Raw genomic sequence first — 25,657 nt, 5'->3', positions numbered from 1 at the left:
TAATTAAGGTTAAATGAGGTCATAAGAGTGGGACCCTGGATGGGATTAGTGTCCTTTTAAGAAGAGAGACCAGAGAGCGCTCTCTGTCTGTCTCTGTCTCTGTGTCTGTCTGTCTCTCTCTCTGGTGCACACACCATACTGGGAAGCACCATGTGAGGGCACAAGGAAAGGCGGCAGACTACAAGACAACGAGAGAGTCCTCACCAGGAACTCACCCTGCTGGACCTTGATCTGGGATTCCCAGCCTCCAAAACTGTGAGAAATAAATGTCTGTTGTTTAGGCGCCCGGTTCCTGGTATTTTGTTACCGCAGCCCAAGCTGACTAATGCATGTGTAAATGTGTGAAAAGTCATCAGGCTGCACACTTCAGATTAGTGTATTTTACTGTCATGGATCATTTCTTTTTCAAGAAAAGGAGTGGGGAGTAAAGAAAGGAAGAATTGTATTCCTAATGGGGTCTTCTAGTGTATTTTTTTATATAGAGCCAAGCCGAATCATTCCTCATTACCCATCTGCCACTCCGCCAGGAATTCCACTACCGTGGACTGGTTTATTGCTCTTCCATGGGCTTGTGTCCCTCCTCATCAATGTCATAACTCCCCTGCCCTTATCCCTGTGGGCCGCTGGGACACTGCCGCTACAGGCATGCCAGATATTTGATGGAAAGTTCTATTTTCCCACCAACCTCAGCGATTCCCTCTTCATCCCACCTTTTCACAGCCACTCCTGACCCAAACCAAACAAACGAGGTCATTCCTGTTTTATTCAGTCACTGAGCAAATAGGCCTCGCGGGCCCACTGTGCGCAGGGCACAGTGCTAGGAGAGCGGCCAGCTCAGTAGCCAGCGTGAAAACCGCAGGCTGTAAACTTGGCAAACAGTTCTCTGAGAACCAGCACATATTTGCCTGATGAGCAATGAAGGTGAATGAGTAAAGGGATAAATGATACACCGATGACATCAGGATGTGTAAGGAGAAAGAGGGGTTATAAAATAAAGACTTGACACGGTTCCTCCTGGGAGGGAAAATGCAGAAACTAGGTCTCGCCTGAATTCCTGTTTTCTAGAGTGTGATCTGCTGCATATTTTCAGAGAAAAAATGAAAGTAAGATCACTTGGCAGACCCTACTATTGCCCCGCCAAAAGCTATTCCTGCTTCTGACTTCTTCAGGTAGTCCACAGAGGAGATGTGCAAAGTCAGTTGGGGCAATTTCATTGGTTGAAGTCAATTAGGGCAAGCTCATTGGTTGAAGCTCATTGTCTGTGAGCGGTCTAGTTCTGGCCAATGAACAAAGGAGAAAGTAGTCCAGGAGTGAGAAAGATGAGAGCCCTTTCTATGATTCCCTTCTGCTTGGGAAGATGAGATGCCTGGTGCTTTGCAGCCATCTCGGGACCATGAGGAGAGGATAGTACAGCAGGAAGACAGAAAGAGCATGAGTCCTGGTTGATATTCCTGAGCTATTAAGCTAACCTGGAAGTACCAACCTCTAGACTCCTTGTTATGTGAAATAATAAGGAGACCTCACTGTTTAAGCCAATTTTAGTTGGGTCCTGTGCAGTAGGCAAACACATCTTAACTCATACAACCATGTCAACTTGTTCTTACTTTGGAGAGTAATTGCAGACGAGGTAGACGGCATTCTCCCAAACATCTCCCCAGACGTTCATCCTCTGGCAGGTGTTCACAGCACAGCCAACCTTACTGGTGGTGGCCCAAACTATCTGAAAGGACGACATCCATGCATCAGAATTTAAGGGATAAAGCATACCAGGATGACATAATCTGGCCTGGATCTATAGGGTGCTGGTACTAAAGGGGTATGTGGTGAAGATTTCCCCGCTAACCCACTGAAGATCTATACATTCGTTTAAAATAAATAAAACAAAACAAAAACCAAACAAACAAATCACACACAAGGAGAATGCCCAGCATGTAAAAGTGCCATAGAAGTTTCTAGTGCTTCCTCTCAATTTCTGAACTTGTGAACTGGTCACAAACTGTTCAGTCCCCCCGCTATACCTCGAGTAGCACAGAATTAAAGAAAAAAAAATAAGGCAGTGACAGCAGAGGTTTTCCAACTGCGCGACAATTCTGCAGGGCCAGGTGAGTGACTGGATTTGGGCGCTAGGCTGAGGTCATGGCCTGTTCCTCCAGTTTTACCTGTGTGTAGTGGGTACACATGGCCCCGGAGCACCTCTCCGGACACCAGGGGTTGCACTCGTGGGGATAGGGGTAGGTATAGTCCTTCACTTCGTCGTACCAAGACTGCACATGGAACCCAGGAGAGCGATACCTGCAGAGACAGATCAGCTTGTTATGTCCTGGCCACTACACACCGAATGGCAGAGACCACAGCTAGCAGCACCGCCACCCGCGGGCAGGCTGAAGGAGGGGCTCCTTCGGGGCCAATAGCTCCAAATCCCAGAGCCTGTTAAAAGTTCTTAAAATCCAAATCAGCGAGGAGCTCACCTGGGTGTCCCCGGAGTCCCTCTAGATTCCAGGAGTGTCTTTCAGGTGGCCCACATACCACCAGTGTGTGCAGGAAACTTTCACTTGGCCCCCAGTGAATCATTTTTTATGTTAATGATCATGTATTTATTTTCATGTACATTTGGGAAAATACATACAGCCCATGAATCCCATGTTTCAGAGGTATTATTGCTTAAGATGAAATTTAATTTAAGATATGAATACATTTAAAGTCAATGTAGAGAAAAATATTTAGTAAATAATTGAACAAGTGATGGACAGATGGGACACCCACCGTGGCAGGGGAGGGTCTGGAAGTTGGCAAGTAGCTGGCTATGGGGGACCAGGCAGAAAAGATCCCCATCATTGTCATGACCAGCTTTGTTCATCAGCTGCTGGGGGCCCCAAGGATTCAAAAACAAAGCAGGAAACTCATTCGGGGCATAGAAACCCGCAGGTATGCAGACCTCTGCGGTCAGGTGTGCAAACCTTTTTGAAAACTTCCTATTTAGGATTTCTTACTGAACCTCTCTCGCCCCGGCCATGACGGGGACCTGGGGTCATCGTCGTTGGTGGCCACTGCCCCTTGCTTCAGCCCCGTCCGCCAGGCTGGCACCAGTTATTTTTTACCAGGAAAGAAAATAAACTGGATGCGAATCCCCGGTCACCATCACCAGCAAGTGTAAACAAAGCGGTTTCAATCAGGAGAAAGGTGGCGAGGGCGACTGGCCATTTCTAAGAGCGTTGTGGTGAGCTGGGCAGTTAGAGGTCTTGTAACAATTACTGTCAGAAACCAGAGCGAATGGTGGCGGTCAGTGACATGGCCCGAGAAACGGCCTGTTTCCCTGGGGCCAGCTTGGGGAAAGAAACACACAGAGCCTCCGAGCTCCAGAGGGAAAGGACACCCTCTGCCCTGTCCACTTCTCCAGAGCCTCAGGCCAGGCGGGTGCCCAGGGGCCTCACAAATGAGGGACTCTGGGAAAGCAAGTTAGTAGTATCTACACAGAAGGGGGAAAACCTCTGTGCCCTTTGACCTATCTATCCTACTCTTCAGAGTTATCCTAATGAAATAATTCAAATAAGTCAACAACGACATAAAAAGCAAGCTACAAGAACGGAATGGCTAAATTTTGGCCTGTCAACTTGATAGCCTGTGGGCAGCCTTTACTCGATGACAACCATGACAGCTATGTAATAGCGAAATTGATATTGTATGAGAAGGAAAAAAAGAGAGAGAATTAAAAGCTGTTTGGGCCACAGTTACAACTACCTAAACATATGCCGACCTACCGTCAAACGCTACACAGAAGCCCAGAAAATGAAAGGACCTGAACCGAGGCAGTAAAATGATATTTTTTCCCCTCTTTAGACACTTTCTTTCTTTCTTTTTATTATTTATTCATTCATTTTTATTTATTTATTTGTTTGTTTGTTTGTTTATTTTAACACCTACAGTATCTGGGCTTCCTAGGTGGTCTCCCATCCAAGTACTAACGAGGCCTGACCCTGCTTAGCTTCCGAGATCAGATGGGATCGGGCTTGTTCAGGGTGGCATGGCCGTAGACTAGACATTTTCTTTTAATGCTATCGTTAAGACTGATTTTATAAAAAGCAGAATTCGCCAGAGGGAAAAATACCACGCTGACCTGCTTCCACGAAGCCACGTCTCTGGGTCCGTCATGGTGCCTGCCCAGGCACAGCCCTAAAGGAAAGTGTTGCCGCTCGCGGCCAAATTAAACTCCAGAGCTTGAAGAGCTGGGAAATATCTGGGTTAAAGTCATGCAAGCCCTGACCCGTATTTTGAGGGAGTATTTCAAATTCAGTCCAATTTTTCAATGAATAGAGCAAAATCAAAGTGAACCATGAGAGCCTGGCCACCAGACTCAGGGGACATGTGGGCACAGCGCGTTGAGTGTTGATCAGTAAGACTTAATTGGCCAAAAGACATTTTCTCCACTTCCTCTAATGAAACTAGCCTCAGCCTGGAGGGGACTTTCGGCCAGGCTGGGTGAACAGGTATGTGGCCCCGTTGACTTTGGGGAAGACCAGGGGATGACATTTAACTGATCACTGTCAAGTGCTGTGGGCAAGGGGACAAAGGTGCTGCCAGGCCAGGAGGCTTCAGAGGTTCAGAGGTTCAGAGGTTCAGAGGTTCAGAGGTGTGAATGGGCTCCATGTGGGCACAGCGCGTTGAGTGTTGATCAGTAAGCCTTAATGAAACTAGCCCCAGCCTGGAGGGGACTTTCCGCCAGGAGGCTTCAGAGGTTCAGTGGTTCAGAGGTGTGAATGGGCCTTCCCCATGGCCTGACGAGGAAGAGAAGTGAGCGATACCTGCCCTTGAGGTGGAACCTGGGTGGGCCTTAAAAAATGAGTAGAATCCAGACACACCAGGGCAGGGAAGACAGTACTGACCCGCCACTGAAGGAGCGAACGTCCCCATCTTCCCAGCTTGCCCAGCCAGCTCCTTCATGGCTCAAGAACCCTTTCAAGCAGATAGAATGGAAAACCCATGCTCCAGAAACCCCGAGGCCGACGATCAGTGTCTGGAGTCAGCAACCAGGCTCACATCCGTTTTTGCCAGCTACTTGAAAGTACTGCGGGGTGCTGAGCCTCAGTTTCTCCATATGTAAATGATATGGGTTGGTGGTTTCTCCCTCTTAGCAGGTGACCGCAAAGGCTAAAAGCTATCATGGACAGTAAGCACCGAGCTAGGTACACAGTAGGTGCTCAGCCATGGTGGCCAGTTCACAAGTAAGAAGGTGGGGGAACTCTGTGGCTCTTACCTGCCCCAGTGGACGGCCAGATTCTGCCCAATGGACACCAGCAGACTGGTGGGCCCGTGCTCCCAGATGCACTCGTGAGCCCACGCGGCCGCCGACTTCGCCAGCTCTTCATCCCAGGTCTGCAGGGTAAGGAGAAACATGCATCTTCAGCGTCAGGAGTGGGCATAAGAACCAGAAATGAATAACATCCCAGCTGAACCCGCTGGCCAGTTTCAGCTTCTGTAACACTGGGTTCTGAGCATATTTCGGTTGGGTTCCTCACTCAGCTAGTGGGAAGTGGCAGATCAGCAAAGAACTCAGAGGAGGCTGGACCCAAGGCTGTCCTCAGAGCTCCTGCTCTACCTCTAACTTGCCAGTGACCTTGAGTAAGTTCCTTCTCCTCTCAGCCTGAGTCTTCTCATCTGTGAAATGGGAAGATGAATAAGCCCTGGATATAGATGGTGCTGGTGACTGTATACAGTGTTAAAGTACTTAATGCCACTGAACCGTACATTTAAAAATGATTACGATGGTAAATTTTATATTATGTATATTTTACCATTGCGTTGAAAAAAGTAGCAAGAAAATAGTAGCAAGCCTTCAGCTTGCCCAGTCCCTCTCAACCTCCAGCATGGCCCACCTTGAATCAGCGGGGCTCAGGGAGGGGTCGAGGCCAAGGAATCTGAAGACAGGGTCTACAGCTGGTCCTGCCTCCCAGCTGGCCCAGGGGACACACATAACTCCTGAAGAAAGAACATGGCAACAAGAGGGATCATTTCTCTTCTGAGGGGGAACAGACGCCAAGCGGCCCTCAGGGTGACTGCGAGCCAGTTGCTGCGGTGCCTCCTCCCAGGGTCGTCAGGCAGATGCTCCGGCTCCCAGGCAGGCAGGGGCTGTCCCCTGTTCTGGGTAGCCCCAGCTCCCAGCACACAGTAAATGCTCACTGAAAGACTGTCTGGGAAGAGCTCTGGGATGTGTCCAGGAACAGGGGGCCGGCTAAACCAACAGCAGGACCCCAGTATGGGGTGTCAAGAAGCTCCCCGCTTCCCTCTCCTTCTTTCCTGCCATCTCCTTCCTGCCAAGATAACTGAGACTCCTCAACATCCGGGAGCAAGTCCTGGCCTAGTTGCAGATGCCTCTGGGGATCTGGGTCACATCCCTGATCCGCTGTCATTGCAGCTGCAGTGGACATTCCGGGTACGCTCAGACTCATGTCTTGCTGACAGCACCCCACTCTCAGTGCCCCCCACACACTCTGAGACACTCATACCTGGGATCTTTCTCCAATGTGCAAACGAAGCCTGAAATGGTACCAGGGGCGGGGGGTGGTTAGCATTCCTGGAGGCCACCCTCAGCCAACAGAGGACAGGCCTGTAGGTAAATGCACCACCTCCCGCCTTTAGGAGTTTGAGCCTCCTGCTGCTCCTTTCCCTTGGCAGATGCCGGCAGATCCCAGTCCCCCCATGAGACCTCCGTAGTGTACCCTGAAATTAGACTTCTTTCTTCCTGAGTTCTGGACTCATGGATTACCCCACAAACAGACCACCTGCACCAAGTTGGTGAATTCCTCTCCAAGCAGGGGAGAGGTGGGCAGTGGGGACAGGGACAGCTTGCACATATACCAAGATCCCGCTGGAAGTGCCAGCTGAGGCCCTTCTCGGTATCCAGGGAGCCAAGGCAAACCTGGCAGGCGCCAGCCCCACCCTGAGGGTCATCGGCTCCTCAGAGGCTCACTATTCTGTGCCGTGGTACAAAAACAATGTGAACTGTGCTTTCCATTGGTCTGAGTCCATAAAACTTCCTACAGCTCAGAGGGGAAGGGAGCAGGGAGGGCGAAGGTCGAGTCAGGGAGAGAAAGACTTGCCCGCGGGATCTCTGGGGGTTAAAGGCTTTTGAAATTCTGGCTGGAGATGGGCAGACATAACATCTGGTCTGCAGTAGGATACAGCCAAACGAGAACCCCGCTCTCCCCTCCCTGCATTTGAGGCTGCGCATCCCCATCCTGGCCCTCCCTCTCTTCCTATCCTTTTTTTGGCTGCAACTATGCCTGCCCATAGTAGGTCCTCGAAACAGTGTTCCCCAAACAAAGAGGTACAGGGCCGGCAGTCATGGGTCTGGCTGTGTGATGAGCTGTTTACAGCAGACACACACTCTACTGATCAGTGTCGTTTCCACGGTGTGTTATGTCTTGACTATCACCCAGAAGAATACGTGCATGCATTAGTGAACGCATACGTGATGAAGCCCAGCTCTCCGGCTCATGCCGGCCCTCACTGACCTCCTCCAGCCCCCCACCCACGACCTGCCCTCTCACCTCCCACTCAGCCAGTGCTTTCCCAGCTCAAGACCTGCCCTCCAGCTACTCTGAAGGAAAAGCATAAGTGGACATTCTTATCCTTCAAAAGGACGACTAGAGGAAGGAGAAGGGAAGAACAGGGCAGTGAGGTGCACTGGTGAGAGCATTTGTGTTAGGTAAACGTGATGACACCAGGCTCTGTCCCTTGCTGGCTATGTGACTTAAGGCAAGTGGCTTCCACTCTCTGTGCCTTTGTGTCTCTATCTCTAAATGACACCTGCTGGAACAGGACTTGGGGGAAGGCTGAATGAGAGCAGCCATGGAGCCTCCAGGTGAGGTTCACAGTAGCCCTCAGAACAGCACAGATATCAGCTTTCTCAAGCACCCACCATGCGCCAGGGGCAGTGCTAAACCCTGTACCTCTGAAGCCACTATCATCTGAGCACCTGCCACTTGCCAGAGGACATCAGCATCCTTTTCTTATGTAATACCCACAATGAGCCCCTGAGGTACATTTTATTTTTCCATTGTTGCAGACAAAAAACAAACAAACAAACAAACAAAAACCTCGAGCCTAAGAGAGGTTAAGTAACTTGCCTAAGATCACACAGCCACATAGCCGGGAAGTTAGATCTTTAACGACCTAGCCTTATCTGGCTTCTAAGGGGTATCATCCTGTCTGCATGCTGTCACCAAGTGCTGGTACCACTCCACTAAAATAATAACAGCAACAATATAGTTAACATTTATTTAGTACTTATGACGTATTATCTCACTGACTCCTCCAAATAACCCTACAAGAAAGGTACTTTTATTACCACCATTGTGCCAATAAGGAATCATAAACACAGAGAGGCTAAGTAATCTGACTGAAGTCACACAACTGGCAAGTGGCAGCTACCTAAACTCAGGCAGCCTGGCTCCACAGCCTGTCCACTTATAAAACCTCAAAATGAGTATCTTAATTCTCTGGAGTTTTAAGTCCATCCTTTGGTGCTGAGGCTGTTTCAAAGGACTGTGGCTCGAAGCCCCAGCAGGCAGGACTGAGCAGGAAGCTACATTTTTAAGACACTCTCAAATCAATACCACTTGTTTGGGTAGAAACAGGAGCAGATGGGCAGCACTGGGCCTCAGATGCTGGGGTTGAGAGGCTGGGCCCTGACTGCCTTTCCCGCCCCCTGGCCCCTGCCCGGGGGCAGACCCTACAATGTCCCTGAAGGCTAAGTTTGCCTAAAAAGTGGGCTATTTAGACCTAAGGACTCAGATCCCAACTCTAATCCTGAAATATCACAAAATAAACAAAGAAGAAATCGTAGTAGGCTCATTATGGGCTGTCCAGGCAGCCTGACCTTGCCTGCTGCATACTAAGCTCCCTTCGCTTGCCCCAAATCTTCCACACAACCACTAGACAATCATGGTGCCAGCAGGAAAAGATCAGCAGAAACCCAGCCTGTTCCAACAGAGGCAGGAGGCAGCCAGGATCCCAGGGGGTTGTGGCTCAGTAAGCTTCAAGCCAAGGAAAATGCCGGCTTCCTCATAGGTACCACAAAAGCCCTTAGGGTAGGAAGGGCACATGATGCAGGATGACCTGTCCAGAGAGAGGTACAGAGTGTCTTTTCCCCATGAGGACTGAGGCCAAATGACCATGTCCTGAGAAGGATGGGGGAAGGGTCCACACTCAAAGGCTCCAAAAAATCTACCCTAATTTTTTATATCTTTAACCTCGAAAAGGTCTGTACAAGCTTCCCCATGCATTTTGAAAGGGTGCCCACTCTTCCTCCTAAAATTAGCACAGCCCCTTTGGAATAAATGCCTGGATGATTTTCTTGAGGGAAAAAAGAAATGTTTCATAATGAGTTCCCAAAGGACAGCCTTGCTCGGGGCTGGTGGCGGGTTGGGGGGTAGTTCTGCCCGGATAGGAAACCCATTCATCTGCCCTATATCTGGTGATGGGCCACCTTGTGCAGGCACATGGGATGGTCCTTGACCAGGGGTACTACTGATGTCAGGGCACAAGGCGACACGAAAGCGTTAGCTGAGTCCAGGGGAAGGAGGGGAGCGTGTCCTGGGATGAAGACTGGATGAAGGGAGTGATGACGAGAAAGTGCTCCCGGCGAGGGAAGGTGCGATGGCTGTCACACATGCAGCGCCTTCGGAGGACAACCAGCAGACCTGTCTGGCCAAAGGGGAGGGAGGGAAACAAGTCATCGGGACAGACAGGGCTCCTGCTAGAAGCTCGGATGCCAGGGAAGAAGTATCTGGGCTCCGTCCCGGGCACAGAGGGCCCTGGAGGCTCCTGAGAAGGAGGATGGCTGGGAGAAAGCGAAGATTTAAGAAGCATAAGATGATGACAGGATTCAGAATGGGCTGAAAGAGGACAAGATGGGAGGCAAAACCCCCTCGGGGCTGAGGCTGTCCCACTAATCACAGCGAGACTGGAACAGGTTGGGACGAGGAGGAGGAAAACACTGGGGTCGTGGTAGCTGTGGGGTGTAAACGAGGACGGAGTGCTGGCTGAGAGCACAGGTCCTGGAGTCAGCTGGACTCAGGTTCGAATATGGCTCTGCCACTGCCAGCTGTGTGACCTTGGGACTCAGCTTCCTCATCTCTAAAATGAGACCTTTTCTAGGACTGGGGGAATGGGAAATGGCACGGACAGGAACAGAGATGCAGGAATGAAGGCAGGGCAGGAGATCTGGACGGGGAAGAGCCGGTCACCCTTTCTGTTCCTAAGATTTAGTGGGGACCCTGTCCCTTCTCTCCGTTCTCCTTTCCGATAAACATCTCATCTCATAGACTCAGCCCTGCTCGCTTCTCAGACATAGGAGGTAAGTTAAAGGGCTGGATGGATGAAGACCAAGCTGGCACTGTCACAATAGTAACACCATAGCCCCATGTGTGAGGTCTGTGCTCAGTCGTCACAGGAACCATGAGAGGATGAGCTCCTCAAAGTGGAAACTGAGGCTCAGACTGGCTGATGTCCAGGGCACACAGCTAGGAGGTGGCAGAGCTGAGACTGAAGCCACCAGAGCCCAGCCCTGAGACCACCCCAGTCTATCTTCCAGAGGGCCTGGTGGGAAGAGTCAGGGCAGGTACGTGGGCTGAGCTCCAGAGGTGGCACAAGGAGCTGGCAACAAAGCAGCCTCTGGGTGCTGTTTTGGTGGAGAGTCAAGAACAGAGGAAGGGGACCCGCTGTTGCCTGGGGACCTCAGGCCTGCCATACACTCAGTGACTGGGGACAAAACAGATGGCACCTTTGGCCTCCAACCCTGGGTGGGAGTGGCAGCTCTCACCATGTACTCCATGTTGGAGGCTGGGGGGTACACCTGGCCCCGCAGTTTATTGTGAAGCATGAGGATCTCTTCCTTGTCCGACTTGGGGATGGCCCTCCGGGCCCGCGAGTGAGGCTCGTCTTGCTGGTATTTGCTGAGCAGCTTCTCAAAGTGTGTGACGTTGGGCAGAATAAGAAAAAGGCTTTGGGCTCCACAGGCCAGCAGCACCAGTCCCAGGGGGATGATGCCGTTCAGGATGCAGCTCATGGCTCCTCTCCAGTAGCAAAAACTGGGGTGACAGGGAAGGCTGGTCTCCTGAGGCACAGCTGGGTGCTCAAGAGCTCTGAAAGGAAGCAGAGGGCAAAGGAGGAAGAAATAGTCAGTATTAAATCAGCGACAGCATTGGCTTGAGCAGTGAACAAAGCAGGTAGGATTCTCCCCACTTTGCAGATGTGAAAACTGAGGTTCACAGGAGCTAAATAACCAAGGACCCACAGACAGGAAGTGGTGGAGCTAGGATTCAAGTGAAGGGTTTCCAGAAAGGTAAGCTGCCCAGACTTCACGGAGGACATCCTGGCGCAATCTCTCCTGGACTCAAGTTCCCTTGTCACCATCTTTTCTAATTTCTAGTCAGCGTTCCGCCTCATTCAGGACTCAGGTGGGTCTACTGCCTGAGCTCAGTTCCATCTCCTGCTCCTGAAAGAGATTGATAAAGCCATTTCACACCACCAAAGGACTTCCCCTGAACCACTGTTAGCAGCAGACTCCGTGGTCCCTCTGAAATAAGGCTCGGTCTACCAAAAGTGGTTGACAGGCATCCCCAGGCCTATCATTGTCAGCTCTTGTCATCATGGCCCGTCCACTGGCACCACCCACATAATCATCACACACTGCGACACAGTCACCCAGCCCCAGCCAGGGACCCAGATGTGTGCTCTGCTGAGAAACAAGTCACTTGTCAATCTGATTCTTAGAGGAAGTGATGGTGGAGAGAAGAAGGACCTCCAAGGGGGGGGGGTGTCTGTGTACCCCACTCTCATCACCAAACCTGCCTGGCAAATCTGCTAAACAACAAAGCATGTGGCCCTCCGCCAGCCAGCTTCTGCCTGACAAGGAGCCTGTTACAGACACTGCCACTGCCGGTGTTACTCTTTTTGCTGCTAAGTTAGTACCCAACGAACACAGTAGGATGGTTACCTGTTGCTGGTTGATATAACCAACAGCAGAGCCCAGGGGACAGAAGAAGAGGGTGGACCGAGGTTCCTAGAACTTTGCGGCCCCATGTTGGAACTGCACTTCTCAGAAAGAGTTCCTGGAACCCTAACGCTAACACATCAGCTGCGATTCAGCCCTCTCAGGGGTCTACGGTGCCAACTGTAGTTACGAAAGCATCTTCACTTTTACTACTCATGGATCTCAATGGTCTTTCCTTGCCTGTAGGGCTACAAGCCCTTTTCCCAGATAATTCTCTTACTAAGCTGCCTTCCCTGGCACGCACCTTAGGAAGAGCTGTGTTAGTCTTAGAGTACACCTAACGAACTTTAAAATTCCAAGGTCCAGTGTTATTGGGTGAATTTCTGCTGTGCCGTTTGTTCCTTCTGGAAACCCTTCCTGAACATGTGTGTGGGCCAGCCACTTCATTCACGTTGTTGTCAACCCTAGGACACAACCCACTCCCATCTCACAGATGAGGAGGCTGAGGCCTAGAGTGGTGGCGTGACGAGCCCAAGGCCACCCTACTGGAAGTGGAGACGCTGAGATTCGAACCCCAGTGTGATGACTCTGAGAGTTCAGAATTTTCCATCATGCTGCCCTGGCTCCTCTCTCCCTGGAGGCCAGGGGTGTCACCTCCACTAAAGGGCTACGAACTGTGGTCCTTCTCTGGGCTGTCGCCTGGTCGAAGAAGACAAGGCAAAGCTTGAGCGAGTGTTCATTTACATCTTTCAACTCTGCTTTACTCTCAAAGGAGAGTCGGTCAGTCACCCAATGACCTTCACCGGACATCTATTTTGTGCTGGAACCTCGGACATGAAGATGAAGAGGACTCTCTCCCTGGCCTTCAGGAGCTCCCCAGTTGGGCTGGGGTGACAGGCGAGGAAAGCCACAGCCACAGGCCAACAGACTTAAGCCAGCACAGGGAGCTGGAGGACACTCCCTGGCTGGGGACAGAGGCAGCCTTGCCTGGACGCTGAGCCACCGGAACCTCCAGAGTCTCAGTCCTTTCAACAAGGCTCCTCTGGTCTTCGCCCACACTAACGATAACCAGGCGCTTACCAGTAGCCTGGCGGGGACTGAAAGATGGCAGCAGACAACCTCAGGGGCAAGACGCAGAGTGCGACAGGGAGGGGACAAGCCAGGAATCCCAGGAGGCAGAGCGGAGTAGTAGAGCTATGGGAACGTGGCAGTTCCCATCTACAGCCCTGGAAACTCTCCGGAGTCCTGACCAAGTCTACGCTGCCGATAAAAATAACCGCCATCCAGAGAGGAGGCCTGGCTCTCTTTGCCGTGGGCCACATGTGGCCTCTCTCCTAAGGAGTTCCCTTTGGGGCACAGCCCCAGGGACAGCAAGGAGGACTTCTGCGTGCTCACCCGTCTCCCTGGGAATCAAACCAGTAACGCGGAATTAGTCACGCCACCATATATGAACATTTCCCAGCTGCAGAAGGCCAGGCCATAAGAGATGCCAAAACACACTGACGCTGGACTGAGATGTGAGACGAAGCAAGAACGGGGGCTGACATCATTAAGTGTCCACTCTGGTGTCATGACTATACTCGATTTTCTTTACTCTACACTTACGTAGCTTGAGGGACTGGGCACCCCCCAAAATACAAAAAGTTAATTGCTAATATGACTCAACTATGACTCATCTAGACTAAAACCTGGATTTGGTTGAAGTTTCCAATGGGCACGATTCAATTGTGGAGTAGTCAGGGGTGGGATATTATACAGCAGGTGAAAGGAATAAACTAGAGGTATGTGAGTGTCAGCACAAATAAAATTCAAATAGCATGTTGGGTTAAAAAAGCAAGTTGTAGACTGTTATGCTAATTATACTATTTATGTAAATTCTAAAACATATGAATCATATTTTTGGATATACATGTATATGTCTATTACATGTCTATATATAATATAGACATATAAGTATATATACACATATATACACATGTCTGTATGTTTGTGTACATATATGTACATGGGGGGTGTGTTTGTATGGTAAAACCAGGACTGAATCAGACCAAGTTCATGGTGGTGGTTGACTCCAGGGTGAAGGTAATGGAACTGGGAAGAGGAATGCGAGGGATTTCATCTTTAATACGTTATTTCTACTTTAAAATCGGAAGTGCCAACCTCTGTTCACTTTAAGTGAACAGGCTGAAATGGCAGGAACTTCGAGGCGATAACCACCAGGCCAGACCTCGGTGGTAAGCATACTACCCTCTGGACTTATCTATTTTTTAAAAAATATGTATTAATTAATAACACAAAGCAAAATGCCAAAGCGTGGAAGGGCGATGAAACAACGGTGGTCCCAAGCGCATCCTTCCGGCACGCGTCCCTGAACGACCGTGGCTCCCTCCGAAAGACTCAACGAGCCACCTCACGCGAGCGGGAAAGGGCCGGCGGCACTCCGGGACCTGTAGGCTGGTCCTTCCCTCCAAGGTTGCAAAGAGAACCAATAAAGAAGCCTCGGTGGCGCCTCAGAGTCGGGAGGACCATGCGGGTTTCTGGAACCTTCTCGCCGGAAGGAAACTAAGTGAAAGGAGAGCAGAGGAAGGGGATCTCGAAGGGCCTTCTCTGCTCTGCGCCGGGCACTGGCCATCTGCGGCACCATGCTGGGCGGCATGTCTAGCACACTGGTGGGGCTGAAGGTGGTTTGGGCCAGGAGCTCAGGGCGTCTGGATGGGCAAGGCCCAGCTCTTGAGGCTCCTGCTAAGTTTGGGCTGCAAGAGAACACTGAAGATTTAAGCAGAACTGTGGCCTAACAGGGCTGGCGTCTCACACAGGCCTGCATTCCCAGGGGCAGACCAGTGCTGACACAAGGGGTTCTTGTGGGTCAGGTTGTGTGCCCCACAGATTCACATGTTGAAGCCCCTAGCACCTCAGAGTGTGACTGTATTTGGAGAATGGGCCTTTATACACGTGCTAAAGTTAAATTAAATCATCAGAGTGGGCCCTAATCCAATATAACTGGTGTACTTACGCAAAAAGATTGGGACACAGACATGCATGAGGGAAGACCATGCGAAGACACAGGGAGAAGATGGCTGTCTCCATGCCATGCCAAGGAGAGAGTCCTTAGAAGAAACCAGCCCTGCCGACACCTTGATCTCAGGCTTCCAGCCTCCAGAACTGTGAGGCAATAGTCTGTTCTTTAAGCCACTCAGTCTGTGGTCCCTGGTTGTGGCAGCCCGAGAAAACTGATACGTGCATCAGATAAGTGGATTAACAGGATCGTGATCCAAATATCCTGTTGGTTACTATACAGAAGAAGGCAAGAAGGGAACAGAGGCAAATTAGGAGGCTGAGGCAAGGATCCAGCCAGAACCTGGCAGTGACAGTTGGTGCTAACTGTGAAAGCAACAAGCCCACTGGCGGAGGCCCACTTCACGTTCAATGCCTACACCCTTGGCCTGTGCTGACCACTCAGCCTCTGCCCAAACATCTCTATCAGAACTCAGGGCTAAAGCATGTCAGTCCCTTTTCCACTTACAATTGAAAATAATTCTTTTTTCCAAATGAGACAATGACAAGCACATACTCCCCGCAGGGAGGCTGGCGGAGGCTTACACCGAGGGAGAGCGCTGTGCGCCAGTTGCTGCATTTCTCAGCTCACCTACCAGGGACCCAGAGGTTTGGGTTCCACTACCCCATTTTACGGAGGAGGAGACTGAGGCCCCTGGAGCTTAAGGAACCCACCTAAGGTCATACGACTGGCCAGTAGAAAACCCAGGGTTGGAACACAGCTCCTTCTGACCTCAGAGCGCTTTCTGGCTGCCAGGAGTGGGCTTCCTTGTGGATTTCCCGTCACCACCCATACAGGGGAGGGGCCCCCACCAATCACCTTATCTCCCTCTACAGTCCTGTCACCTTTCTCTTTCTCCTGGGCAGAACTGCTGGGCTCGGCAGAGCTGAGGTAACAGACTCCCAGGTCAGACAGTGGCTGTTGATGAGAAGGCACCAATGCGTCACCCCCAGGGCAATGAAACCTTTACATCATGGTGACATTTCACCAAAGCACGACGCCGTTATCGGGCTTGGCACCCCTTCGACCTCCATCTGCCAGTGTGCCTTTGGCTCAAATGTGACCAGCTTGACCTCTGACCCCTAGCACGGATGAGTGCTCTCTGCAGAGCGCTCACCAGCTGCTGGGGTCCTGGCTATCTTCCTCGGGTCCTGGAGGAGCTCATACTTCATTCAGTACCCAGAGAGTGAGGCCCATACTCTTAGGCTTTGCACTTTGGCACTACTCGGTTCTCCCCGGTTGCCGAAGTGGTTTGAGGGCCAGGTATCCCCAAAGGCATTTTCTAGAGGTGCCCCCTTAGCTCTCTGTCACCCCTGGCGTCTTACCAACAGCCTGAAACTTCTGCCGTGGACGTCTCATGGGAACGTACCAGACAGCAGGCCTCCAGGGAGACACGGAAGGACCAACCAGGCTTTCAGGTCCCAGGGTCAACAGGGAGACCCAAGTCTGGTGAGTGAAAGTCACGGGAGTCAGATAACTGCAGCGTGGCCCAGAGCTTTCAGAGGCACTTGGGCTCTGCCAGGGAGATGGCTGCTTTCAGCCCCATTTTACAGAATATAAGACTGAATCCAGGAGACACTGCCTGATATTTATGAGGCTGTGCAGCTAGTGGAACCAAGACTTGAAATCTAGCTTTCGGAAAGCCTGGGGAACTTTCGACATGCCGCTGCTGTAATATCAGCCTCCTCCGCCCTGGCCACCGCTTCATAGGGGAATATGAGTATTATACCTAGGGGTTCAGCGGGTCCTCGTGTTCCCAATCTAGTAAGGTGTCTCCTTGATGGTCACCTCCTGGGTGATGCCGCCACCAAACTCAACTCTTAGGAGCAAGTGAGAGAAAGGGAACTTGGTTTAAATTTGACGCATCATCTCGCCCGGCTGCCTTTGCCTGTGTTTAGGAAAGTCTGCCAAAAAGATGAATCTCGGGACTGAGCCTGTCAGCCATCAGCTCTGAGGCTGTGCCAAGCTCTCTGCTTTCGCACACACTGTTCCCACAACTCATCCCATGACCCCAACCTGCCCCCTCCCCTGGCCCAGGCCAGGCAGATGAATTCCTGTTCCTCACTTAAGACTCAACTGCTTAATCACGCCTGCAGACCTGTCGGGCCCATTCACTGCTGAATAGCCAATGTCTGCCAAGTTGGTGTTCAATAAATATTTGTGGAATGAATGGGTGGCTCTCCTCCTCCTCCTCCCAAGATCAGAAGAGCTATATAAGGACTATGCTTATACGTTTACATGATGTTGGCTTCTTCGTGATTGCCTGTAGATTTGGCTCTCAGAGACCAAAGACCTGGGTTCGCTTCCTGATACTGCCCCTCACTAGCTGTGTGGCCTTGGACATGGCATGTAGCTTCTCTGGGCCCCATTGTCCACATCTTTAAGGTAGAGGGAAATTATAGGGCTTGTCAGACATTGGCAATTCAGCAGCGAACAAGACCAGTGGGTCTGAGGGCTTGATTAAACTCCAAGAGGCTTCTGGGGGACAGTGACTCTTTAGCTGAGTTTTCACGGAGGAGCAGAGATTAATGTGCCTGGCCTAGGCCAGGGGCGGGGCAGGTTGGGGTCCAGGGGTGAACAGTGGGGTAAGGAACGAAGGAGAGAATGAATATAAGTATTATAACATGACCGTGTTAGCTGCGTAGTGTACAACCAAGTGCCAACTATTATAATTAATGATGCTGCTGCTCTGTGTCCCACAGACGTGGTGTCTGAAGGAACTCTTAGAGGGCTGGCATCAATAATGGGGAATGCAGTGAAGAAGACTCTTCTCTCTTTACCATATTGTTTCAAAGCCCCATCTCAGGCACGAGACAAAATCAAGTTTTTAAAAAACCCTATTAAATATCTAATGCTTAACTCTCCCCTAAATTTGAAACACACTTTACTCAGCATGGGCCTCGAGCCATGGCCACTTTTCCCCACCTTCTGGAGAAGCAGATACCAAGAGGTCATAAATCAGGGTGGAGCGTGAATGCTGACCATCTGCCCAGGAACCGTCCATACAAACATACGAGGTAATTCACGCTGATGACGGTGACCCAGCTCAGATGCCACGACTACCACGGAACTCCGTCTCCTTCCAGGGCTCGGTCTTAGCTGAGTGAATTGGCCTCTGGGTGTCCTAGACCTCACCACCCCATGTTGCACCTGTTCATACTATTTGCCTCGTCGGCTAGACTATGAGCTTCTTGAGGGCTGAAATCAATGGTGTGCTGGTAAATGTTTAGCAACTGATACTCGACGAAACAAAAAAACACCCTTTTTTGTAGTGCTTGCTGACTGCCCGGGTATAAATACTTCCGCCACGATCAGTGTCAAGCAAACAACATGCAGTGCTGAACACGGAGTTCCTGGAAGGCTCAAGCTAACACACCACTATGCAGTCTTTCCATCACATGGATGTGACAGACATCAGTAGCCTCAAGAATAGAGATAATAGTAAAGTAGCAAAAAATCAGGATGTGGTAAGTGTTGAGAATTTATTACCTTCATTTTAAATGACTTATTTAATTGTAAGCTTATATGATTTAACGTTTAATGATGGATGTGTTTACTGGCTCACGACCTTTCTGAAACTTCAACTATTGGCTCTCACGAGCCAGTACGAGCTGGCCCCAGCACACTACGGGCTGGCACTGAGCCTTGTTCAACTGCAAACTCCAGCACAGGTTCCCTGCTCAGCAGTCATCACCAATAACCTGGCCAACGTGTGGTGAGTACAGATGAAGCAGCAGACATCGTGCTGGGGTCTCTACTCCCAGCATCTCACATTCATCTTCTCCACAGGTTGATGAAGTCACTGTGATTATTAGCCCTATGGTACAGATGAGGAGACTGAGGCTCAAAGCAGATAAGCAACTGTCCAAGGTCACACAGAATGCCCGTGGACAGTGCCGATGCATCTGTTACACTCCATCTGCTTGCTAATTCTGGCTCCCCAAAATGTCACGGCAGTTCTGACCTCTGGCTCCATGTCAGCCAGACTCATTCAGTGAAACATCCTGCCCACAGGACAGCAGCTAACCCCAAGGGCCGGGCTGCCCCAGGCTCTGTTCTCCCTCAGAAGCACAAAGGAGAACTTGACGTGTGAGTGAGGCCAAGCACAGATCAGAGGCGTACCCACAAACCACCCAGAAATTCCAGGAATGAAGTGTTGCCTGGGAGGAAGGAGGACACCCGGCAGGCCATGTCTCGGGCAGATCCCAGGACTGGGCAGGACCCCTCAGAAAAGGATCTGGGTCACTATCAGACACCCCAGGGTGAGAGTGGCAGGGGATCTCATTGGTCATCCTTAAACTCTTCTCCACAGGACTAGGGCTGGACGAGGAGGAAACAGGCACCCCGGTTCCCCATAACCAAGGATGGATGGCCAGTAGTCTGCTCAGCTTAAGAGAAACACCCACCCCGCAGGCACCTTCTTTCCTCCTGTCCCCTTGGCAAGAGATATGTCCTTACAGGATATATGGGATGATATGTCTGGGTGCTTAATTGAACAAGGACAATATTCAAAACACATTGGACTTTTTGAATACTACACAGAAAATACATAAAATTCTAAACAAAAAGAAAAGTCATTCAAGAAACAATTTCCTTTGTGCAGAAAAAGCACTAAAAGCCAGGTGCATTCAGTGCAAGCCATGAGGGTATGTAAAAGAAGCCATTCTAAAGTGACTGGATAATAAATTAATATGATCTTAAAATACCCAGCACATAACTCCTGGGGCCCCCTTTCTCTTTCCTTGCAGATGTGTAGGTGATCCCTTGGGAACAATGCTTTCAGCAAAGCCTTAGATAAACAGCAGAAAATTGCCATCTCCAAAGGACAAGACACCACGAACTGCCAGAAGGCAGTGCGGAAAAGCGTGGATGTTGGGTCAGACCTGGATTCAAATCGTGACACCACCATGTAGAGCTGCCCAAAAGGTCCCTCAGCCTCTGTGTCTTGAGTTCTCCCCAGGCACAATGAGGCCCTGAATGTCTCCCAGGACTGGAGGAGGGAGGGCGTGAAGGTTACAAAAATACTGGTTCTAAAGAGCCCAGCAGCAGAGTCCTGGGACCTAGAGGTGTTTAACGACTGTCTCTTCCCCTGGTCCTCCTGTGTGAATTCAGGCATCCCAGATCAATCTCTGCTCCACACTTCAGGGCTGGCAATACCTGGACCAACCTCCTGCCTGAAATGCATGATTCATCGGTACGAGGTGGTATCTGCCAGGATGAGTCACAGCTGCTGGTTTTGAACCAAGCTCAAAGACATGAGCTCAGGAATTCTATAGTGCCAGGCTATGGAATCTCCACACTGCTTTGCCGATGAAAATCGCCCGGCAAACCCTGGAGTGGCCACGGAGTCCTTGGGCTACGTAATGGAACAAGACAGTCCACCCTCGGGAAGGGGAGGAGACATAGCAGCAACTAGATGAAGACAAAAGGCTTGAGGAAAGTAACCCCAGGAATGGATGGGGAAACTGAGCAGAGGCTGGAGAAAAGACAACTCTGGTCGGTGTGGACAATGGGGTCCCACTGAGATCTCAAGGAACAGGAACTCTAGGCAGCAGGAACAGTATCCATGGGGAAAGGGGGAAATAGGAGGGGGCCCAGGGGGGCTGGTCAAGCCGTGCAGCGTGATCTGGGGCCCTAGCATGCATATGTGCACTTTGCGAAAATTCATCTGCCAGTATACAAATGAATGTGCAATCCTCTCCAGTATGTTATACTTTACTAAAAAATTTTTCAACATTTTGAAATCGCTCTGGCTTCTGTTTCAAGAATGGACCAAGAGAAGCATGAGTGGCTGTGAGGGGAACACCATTACACACACAAAAAATATCCTCAAGGGTTCCTCACCCCTACCCCTCCCGGAGTCTCAGAGCTGGGACAAGCCTGGAGCCTGATCTCTGACAGCTTTTCAAAGTGAACTTACGAGTCGGAGCCCAGATAAAGCCCTGCGGCTGGCTGGGGCCTCCCACTTGGAACAGACACCAACTCTCCCAGACAGGGCCCAGTTCATCCCACCTCTGAGAGGGCACTTTGTCCAGCGATGCCAAAGCTGAAAATATCTCCAGTCCCAGTAAAGTCTGGGCCTTGAAGGTTCCCGGGAATAAACAGTGTTTTCAGCAGCGGGTGCTTCTCCCCATGAGAACAGACTGGCTGTGTTGGGAGCCGGTTTGGGACAGGAGGGAGATAATACACATATATACTGATATATTTTAAATGTTGTCATGGAAACAACTCATTCTTTCGGAGGGGATGTTTCGGGCTTCTAAATAGATGTCCTTCGCAAGCTCCTGGGCTTACTGGGGCACTAAATGTGTTCAGAAGGGAGATGCTGGACTCCTCGGGACACTTGCTCAGGCTCCAGGGCAGTGAGTGCCAACGAGCTGAGCATTCTTCCGGAAGAAAGGCTTATAGATATGCCACAACGTATTCTCAAGGGGCCTCTTGACTCCAGACTGAGGTGGTCATTTTTGTTCCAAGCCACTCCATTCTTGCCACATGACTACTCTCTAGTCACACCAGACCCATAAATGGAACCTTCCACACAGCTCCACATCTACCCCACTAGCTAGCTCCCCACCATGTTTGTGCCAGGCCCCAGGGCAAGTCTTTACCAGCTTTCTAGGGCAGTGGGTCTCACGTTTGAGCCTGCACCAGAAAGTGCTGGAAGCCTCCTTAAAACACAGATTGCTTGCCCAAACCCTAGAGGTTCTGACTCAGGAGGTCTGGGGCAGGCCCTGAGAATCTGCATTTCTATCGAGTTCCCAAGCGCTGCTGTAGTCCTCCCAACTTTGAGTGGGACCCCACTTTGAGAACCACTCCTCCAGATTATAGCGGCCTCTTGAATCTCCTCACGTCCCACCTCAATCCAGTGTTGTTTCCCAGACTCCAGCGTTTGGCATACTCCTTGCCAAGCTTGTCCATCTTCCTATCGTCTACCTGTACCTATTTTGTATATTTATTCAAGTCAGCCTGCTTTGAGGGTTCAAACAAATTTACTTATCAAAGGTAACTTTCTATCACCACCATTTGCAAAGAATCTGATCAAGTCTGCCTTGAAGAGAAGCAGGAGTAAAATCAAATACCAGGAAAACAAAACAAAGTGAGGACCTCCCAGCTGATACCAGCCAGAGGCTTTGTCGTAGAGCGTGCTCTCTTTGTTGTAAAGGGAGATGGGGGTGAGGGTGGACATTAGGGACAGAAGGCACCACCTGAGATGTTCGCCTTGTCATAAGCAGGAGGAAGACTAGCCAGAGAGTTGAAAGAACAGCTCCTGGACTGGCGGGCTTTGCGGCTGGGTCCGTGCGCTCACTCAGTCACCTTGGGGACCAGTAGAGATGGGGTTCCCACGCTTTGGGGAACATTGCTCACTCCATAATGATCTGTTCTCAAGTGAAAATGCCACCCTGTTACATTACTATGCCCCACAGCCCACAGCGGGGAATCCAAACAGTACATGTCACCCCACCCACAGGGCAGACACTTGCTGCCTTGAACCTGACCCTTAAACTCCAGCCACAGAAAACTTCTTGCCTTTCTCCAAGGGTGCCAGGCACCTTCCCAGGTCCTGGCCATTGCACGTGAACAGTCTCTCAGGCTCTTATCAAGTCAGTCTCAGCAATGCCAGCTGGATGCCAGCTCCCACTCCTAGAGAGATCCAGGTGGGTTTTTTCCAATCCAAAAGAACTTTGGGGTGGGGCCAATTCCAGGACCACTTGACTGGAAGCAAAATTGAAGCTCAATTCTTTTCCTGCTAGGATATTACCATTCTGCACTCACAATAGGACACATCTAGAAATCTGGGTTGAACATGTGGGATTTCAAAATTTATAATGTTTTTTAAATGATGGTCCAGAAGTTGTGTAATCCTCTTCTTTTTCGCTAAATCTGTGGTTTCTGCCTAAGCTGATGCAGCACTTGAGACAATCAAAGAAGATATATCTCCCTTGGGCTGAACCACAAGAAACTGTCCTGACAGCCCTGACGAGGGGGTGTCTGGCTGTGAGTGCCCACAATTCCACAGCCCGGAGTATAGAGCAGGGTTCCCCCCGGGGCAACATCTCATACAGGATGCTCTGCCAGTTGCTGCTGTGACACTGGGAAGAATGTCCGTATCTCCCCAAAACACTCGAATGCCAAATATCCCTGCACCCACGCCAGAGGGCCTTGACCCATTCAGGAACGAGATGACATGAGTTGATGCTTCTTTAAGAAGGAAGTCAAGAAAAGAGAACACAGTTCCTCAATAAGTTAAACATAAAGTTACCATGTGACCTGGCAATTCCACTCCTGGGTGTAGACTCAAAACAATTGAAAACAGGTGTTTAAACAAAAACGTGCACACAAATGTTAATAGCAGCATTATTCACAATAGCCAAAATGCAGAAACATCACAAATTTCTACCATTGGAAAAATGGGTAAATGAAATGTGGTCTAACTGTACGGTGGAATATGACTCAGCCATAAAAAGAATGAAGCACAGATACAAGTTATAACAGGGATGGACCCTGAAAACATGCTAAGCCAAAGAAGACAGACACAAAAGGCCATATACGGTATGATTCAATTTATATGAAATAACCAGAATAGTAAATCTATAGAGACAGAAGGTAGATTAGTAGTTGCCAGAGGCTAAGGAGGAGAGAAAGGGGAGTGACTGCTAAATCATGGTGATGGGTTCTCCTTTCGGGATAATAAAAATGCTCTGGAATTAGAGAGTGCTGATGTTTGGACAACAATGTGAATGCACTAAATGCCACTGACCTGTGTACTTTAAAATGGTGTTAAAATGGTAACTCTTATGTTTATGCATATTTTGCCACAATGAAAGCTTTTTACCTTTTTTTTTTTTTTTATAAAGGAAATAAGAAAAGAAAAAAAGGCATGATGGCTGGCCCTATCAACCACCATCTAGATCTGCCCGGTCCCAGAACAGAGTGTGCTCCCTTTAGGATTTTAAGAGGGGTTCCGGATCCCCACTCTATGAAGGTCTAAGAATCTATTCAGCACAATGAACTGAAGCTGAAATGAAATGATGCTTGTGTTGTAATTTCCTTTCTTGACAAGCCATCAGCCCCTTTGAATGATGCTGGGTTTGCACATCTGGGACTGATCAAAAACCAGTGAGTTTGCAAAAAAAAAAAAAAAAAAAAAAAAAGCCTCCTAGGTTGGGAGCAAGCAGACACAGAGGCACCTCCCATACATAGTAAATTACACTGGTGACAGAGGAAAGAAATGTTTCAGCTCCCTCAAGGCCAAAGAGGTCAGTGTTGGGGGTCCTGCCTTTAAAAGTTTCAAATGAAACTGACTGAAGCCCAGATAACTTTTCTGGGTCTTTGAGGGAGAGACAAAATGTGGGGCTCTCAGAGGCCTCATGCTCTTCTGCGGAGGTTCCAGGCCCTCCCCCACCACCTAGCTCTCCTCTCCAGCCCAGAAGCAGGACTTTGGGAGCCAGTACTGACCTGGGTACCGAGGCAGGGCTCTCTGCACTGATACCAGTGCCTGTTGGCAAAGGGAGCCCAAGCCCCCATGTCAGTGCATCCACTCTCTAGGCCTACCCCTAACGCAGGCCAGGCACCTAGATCTCATGTGGTATGAGAAGCCTTGACTTGCAGCAAGTTCTGCTGTGACAGTCATGAGGCTTGCCATTAGATGAGCACCTTCTTCCAGAATCTGGGGCAGGGCCCAGCCAGAATGGCAGCTCCCCCTGCCCTGGCTGTGTCATGCTGGGTACATGCTTTAATCACTCCAAGTCTCAATTTCCTCCTTGTAAAAAGGACGGGCCAGTGCTCACCTCATAAAGAAGTCAGTGAGATCATCCACTGGGCAGGGCTGGTCCATAGTAAATGCTGGATAAATATCAGCAGCTCGTATGATTATAAATGGTATCATCGCCATTCCTATCCCTATATCTTAAGAGACTCTATAAGAATCAAAAATGACTCTTTTCATTCTCCTCCCCATGGAGCATTGTTGGAGACTTGGGGCTTGGGCTCAACTCTGCTGACAGGTGTTTTACCTGGAGCCCCTCTCAGACAAAACTACACCTGTGTGAAGATCAGGCCCAGAGGTAGAGTTAGTGGTTGGGCTGAAAACTGTCTTAAAACTGTCTAAGGAGCCAGGACCTAGTGGTTAAGAGTGTAGAGTCTACAGCCAGACAGGCCTAGGGCTGACAGCAGAGCATACCAGTTAGGGGACCTTGGGCACACACTTCACCTCTTTGAGCCTTGATTTTCTCATCTGTGAAATGGGGATCAAGAGGCCTGCTGCCTGGGTGTGTTGCAGGGATGATAATGCAAGCAAGGTGCATAGCACAGGGCCTCATATCGGCCACACCAGCAATACAGCTCCCACACCTTCTGCTCCTCCCTGATGTGGACACAGCCAGATCAGAGGCAGAAGCAGAAAATCAGGTGCACAAAACATAAAGAGCCCTGGGAAGTCCCCTCTCAGTCTATCTGGGGAAGAGAGTCTGTCCCTCTTCTTGTTCTGCAGGACCCTAGTCTCTCACTTGTCAGACTCTAGATTCTAGATGACCTGATCCAGATGGGAAAGGTAGGCTCACCCTATTTTGCCGGAACGAGGGGTCCAAATGCTCAAAATGGAAACTCACCAA

General features: G+C 50.1%; 1 protein-coding gene and 1 pseudogene across 1 annotated transcript in view; both read right to left on the bottom strand.

Annotated features, from left to right (window-relative positions):
- Positions 1-25,657, bottom strand: part of CRISPLD2 (cysteine rich secretory protein LCCL domain containing 2) — a 64,168-nt gene that overhangs the window by 37,352 nt on the left and 1,159 nt on the right. The window contains exons 2-5 of the mRNA XM_006926727.3: positions 10,820-11,141; positions 5,252-5,370; positions 2,160-2,292; positions 1,605-1,720 (exon numbers count right to left, since the gene is read on the bottom strand). Coding sequence (XP_006926789.1) covers positions 1,605-1,720; positions 2,160-2,292; positions 5,252-5,370; positions 10,820-11,065 — 614 coding nt within the window. The 5' untranslated portion in view covers positions 11,066-11,141. The remainder of the gene's footprint in view (positions 1-1,604; positions 1,721-2,159; positions 2,293-5,251; positions 5,371-10,819; positions 11,142-25,657) is intronic.
- LOC112474811 lies at positions 3,915-4,033 on the bottom strand (annotated as a pseudogene).

The sequence above is a fragment of the Pteropus alecto genome, unplaced genomic scaffold (genome assembly GCF_000325575.1).
Source record: "Pteropus alecto unplaced genomic scaffold, ASM32557v1 scaffold7, whole genome shotgun sequence".
NCBI classification, from domain to species: domain Eukaryota; kingdom Metazoa; phylum Chordata; class Mammalia; order Chiroptera; family Pteropodidae; genus Pteropus; species Pteropus alecto.
The sequence above is the reverse complement of the archived record's forward strand: the minus strand, read 5'-3'. Positions and strand labels throughout refer to the sequence as shown.